The sequence below is a fragment of the Opisthorchis viverrini genome (assembly GCF_000715545.1).
Source record: "Opisthorchis viverrini unplaced genomic scaffold opera_v5_419, whole genome shotgun sequence".
NCBI lineage: Eukaryota > Metazoa > Platyhelminthes > Trematoda > Opisthorchiida > Opisthorchiidae > Opisthorchis > Opisthorchis viverrini.
Genome location: NW_008752077.1, coordinates 243,657 through 248,259, shown reverse-complemented (window position 1 = coordinate 248,259; position 4,603 = coordinate 243,657). Strand labels below are relative to the sequence as shown.

At 46.3% G+C, this 4,603-nt stretch overlaps 1 protein-coding gene across 1 annotated transcript; it reads left to right on the top strand.

Annotated features, from left to right (window-relative positions):
• Window positions 1–2,601: 2,601 nt before the first annotated feature.
• Window positions 2,602–3,252, top strand: T265_15280 (hypothetical protein; the record flags this gene model as incomplete). Its single annotated transcript, XM_009177391.1, has 2 exons — window positions 2,602–2,697; window positions 3,169–3,252. Coding segments are annotated over 2 exons (180 nt in total), but the record flags the coding sequence as incomplete, so codon positions are not given.
• Window positions 3,253–4,603: the final 1,351 nt, after the last annotated feature.

Here is a 4,603-nt window from a genome sequence, read left to right as displayed (position 1 = left end):
AGTCCAGTTGTTCCACATTTTACTTTCCAGGCATCTGGTGCTCCTGATGCAATGGTTCGTGGTATCTACGGCGCGGGAGTTGCACTCAACTCCAAGGCTGAAAGAACCTTACTCGACTGGATCCCAGTAAACAGTCGTCTTTACGCTGTGCAGTTGTCTGGTTCAATTGAGATTAACGCAGGTCGATGCGGTAAACGGTGTTTAATAGTATCATATAACTCATCATCATCATCGACAGCATAACATCAGTGTTCAACACCGATGATTCACTGCCGTGCAACCATGACTTATTTGAGCAAACTGGCCCACGTTAGATGAACCGCTCGCACTTCATAGGTTGCACTGACTTGATCACATGTTGCGTATCTAGGTTGACCGATTTTCTCGTACACAACCACGCGAAAGTTGTTAAAGAGGTAGGGGAGGTCAAAAGGTGACTTGGTAGCGATTTATGTTAGTCATTACCAGCGAACCCACCCCCACTGATCATTTCCGTCTCCCTGGATGGGGACCTCGAAACGGGACGCATAAATAGAGACATTGTCAGACATGGCCCGGTCGCACTCTCCATAGCGCTTGTGCATCCAATCTGTTACCTTCAATCCGTAGCTTCCTTCCAAACCTCTCGTATTGTAAGTCTACTGATATCCTTGTATTTGCGCATCTTTATGTCAGCTACCACTTCCTATACGTAGCTATCTACCTCGCTTTCCCAATTCATCGCAGCTGTAACCACTGCACCGCTAGTACGCGGTCTTTACAGCTGCTGATGATTCCCCACTCACCATGTTTGTTCTAGGAGTTTTACTCAATCGAATGTCTTATATATAGTGTATATTATATAATAATATATACGTCATTAATACGCTTCGGGCAGCACCGAGTAAGGAAGCTTCCTATTCTAGGCTAAACACGGAAAGTAAAGCGCAGAATAACGGCTCTCAGTGTTAATTGACCGAAAGATCCGTGGTCCGATCCCAACCTCTGCATCTCAATTGCTCCTGCCTAGGTAAGGTGACAGTATCTCAGCCCTCGTGCTTCCTTCGGCTGACATGGCAGCTGGACACTTGAAGCGCGTTACAACTGAACGGTTATTGTTATTATTATTGTGACAAAGTAGCCTTTTAGGGGAAGCAGTCGAACTGCAAAAAATATCAGCACATAGCTCAGAGCTTTGCTGAACGAAGGTGACATCAAACGGACGGAGTAATCTGGTAAGTTTTATTGCTGATCTTCTGAGTCTAGTTGCACGCCGTTTCAGCTTGGACGAATACGGCGTCGGGTGGAGGTTTCTTGGCATGTTAAGGTTTTTCAAAACCATTAGGCTGGGTTGCTCCCTTTTTGTGAACAGGTTCGTTCGACTTCGAAATGTGTTTTCGACTCGATACACAATTCATGCGGGGCGAGATGGACCAAGTGGTTAGAGCGCGAATCTACTGACCCGAAGATCCGTGGCTCGAACTCCACCTCTGCCTCTTGACTTCCCCTGTCTAGGCTTGGGCAACCTGGCAGTATCCCAGCCCTCGTGCCTCCTTCGTGTGGCATGGTAGCTAGACACCGAATGGGTGCTAAGGCTGAACGTTTATTTTTCATTATTGTTTTACTCAATTCACGCAATGCTTTCACCTGTCACGATACAGTTGCTGCTTGCGCAGCTACTAAGATGTAGAAACTGAGCAGCAAACACAATTGGTCAGCCGGAAGATTTCTCAGTAGTCTCTGGTAAACAACCTGCATACTGCGTATCCTCCGAAAGACCAGTTTCTGACATGTTGACTAGGATTGCGTGTGTTGGTTTAGGGGTTGCCGCCTCGGTTTGAACCTATCCTGGGATTGTCTTGTTTTTTCTATCATTTTCCTCGTACTTAGGCTGTGCGCTCTGTTCTATATGGTACTATAGTAGCTAGTTGATACAACCGAGGCAGAGTATTTTCACAGTACATCTTTCGTTTGCTACGCGTCACACTCAGCAGAGTGCTTCCTTAGGCCCCCCCCCTGAATAGCACCCAATTTTCCCGTTTGGAAACCATTGAGAGGAGCATACACTCCGTTGAATAATTTTCCATACCTTTTCGATATAACTGTGGAGATATGTTCATTTATCCATAGGATTATGCTGGATACACCGATGAACCGCAAGTGGATGCCAAAGGCAGATCGGTCGACGTGGACTCCGCTGGAGACTCTGGCCAAGTAAGTATTGTTTCAGCCTCATAGTGCCACAAAATCTTAGTGCTGAACGAAGGTGACATCAAACGGACGGAGTAATTTGGTATGTTTTATTGCTGATCTTCTGAGTCTAGTTGCACGCCGTTTCAGCTTGGACGAATACGGCGTCGGGTGGAGGTTTCTTGGCATGTTAAGGTTTTTCAAAACCATTAGGCTGGGTTGCTCCCTTTTTGTGAACAGGTTCGTTCGACTTCGAAATGTGTTTTCGACTCAATACACAATTCATGCGGGGCGAGATGGACCAAGTGGTTAGAGCGCGAATCTACTGACCCGAAGATCCGTGGCTCGAACTCCACCTCTGCCTCTTGACTTCCCCTGTCTAGCCTTGGGCAACCTGGCAGTATCCCAGCCCTCGTGCCTCCTTCGTGTGGCATGGTAGCTAGACACCGAATGGGTGCTAAGGCTGAACGTTTATTTTTCATTATTGTTTTACTCAATTCACGCAATGCTTTCACCTGTCACGATACAGTTGCTGCTTGCGCAGCTACTAAGATGTAGAAACTGAGCAGCAAACACAATTGGTCAGCCGGAAGATTTCTCAGTAGTCTCTGGTAAACAACCTGCATACTGCGTATCCTCCGAAAGACCAGTTTCTGACATGTTGACTAGGATTGCGTGTGTTGGTTTAGGGGTTGCCGCCTCGGTTTGAACCTATCCTGGGATTGTCTTGTTTTTTCTATCATTTTCCTCGTACTTAGGCTGTGCGCTCTGTTCTATATGGTACTATAGTAGCTAGTTGATACAACCGAGGCAGAGTATTTTCACAGTACATCTTTCGTTTGCTACGCGTCACACTCAGCAGAGTGCTTCCTTAGGCCCCCCCCCCTGAATAGCACCCAATTTTCCCGTTTGGAAACCATTGAGAGGAGCATACACTCCGTTGAATAATTTTCCATACCTTTTCGATATAACTGTGGAGATATGTTCATTTATCCACAGGATTATGCTGGATACACCGATGAACCGCAAGTGGATGCCAAAGGCAGATCGGTCGACGTGGACTCCGCTGGAGACTCTGGCCAAGTAAGTATTGTTTCAGCCTCATAGTGCCACAAAATCTTAGACGTAGGCTGCAGACGGAATACATGTGGTAGGAACCTTACTGTCGGCAGGTTCCTGAAATTCCTCGTCACCTTGTAGATTGCATTATATATATTCTCATTACCAAGTGAAAGCGGTCAACAGTTGGTGGGGTTTCGGTCGAAAAATGTGATTTTTGACTAATTTCAATGATGGCCATTCACTATTTTTCGACGCAAGCAGACCACTCGTGAGTATTTTGAAAGAGGCGAAAAATTCCATGGGAAAATGCACATTCTTTGTTGCTTCCCCTGTAATATCCGATGATGTCGCCTAAGTATGATGAAATCGTCTGACCCATGTTGTCAGGAGCGCCTGCATATTGAACGGAAGGTTTTCTGTCTTCAGGTGCCACTGCTGACTGTCGATCGCCGCATCATGGATGCGCGTGCAGCCTACCGGAAGCCACCGATTGTTTGATTGGCGAGGTCGGATCCGTTTCGATAATTTCGCTTTCCGTTCGCGCGTGCAGTTAAATCAATATGCCGCTTGTTCTAGTCCGTGTAGCCTGTCCGTGTCACATCCTCAGAATGAGTCGATACGCAGTGCACTTTGGATCGCCTGAGTGTTGCACCGGTACCCTGTACCCGATCGATGGCAGGGTCGAGTTCTTGATTTACACCCATCTGACACCTAAATTTCTCATCATACAATCGTGCGTGAAGCGGCACACAGGTGCGTACATATGCATGTCCGCGGGGGAATCCAGTATGCGGATTGGATGACCAAGAGACAGTGCTAACTGTTCGGGTTTTGTGGAGACGCGCATATTACGCTCGGGAAACTGGTCCAAACATACTGGGCATGCAGTACATTTGTCAGGCGCTGTCATATAGGTCCACGTAGTCTGGTACCAAATCTGACCTGTTCACGTATGTTTTAGAACACTTATTTACAAATCTACTTGGTATTTACTGGAGGCTCAACTGAGTCTCTCGTGTACTATATTCCTCAACGGAATGAACTGCACGAAAGCCGTCTTATGTTTCGGTTGAAGTATTCATTACGTTGAAGTGTACCTTACACAACACTACTTGTAAAAGCTATTTACACTCTTTGGTGGCCCACCGATAGTTTCGCTTTTCTTGGGTCCCCGAGTTTCTATAAGTCTTCCCAAATAAACATCATTTTATACGTAAGCAGAGTTATGGACTCATTCACAAGAGATTGGACTGAGATTCAGTGAGTATGTAACTCCACTTGGAGTTTATCTTGCGTATATCTGAGTTGGGACTTTTTATTGTCAATCTTCTTCGTTTCCCCAGAGTATTTGTGGATTGGATTGAAGGAAAGG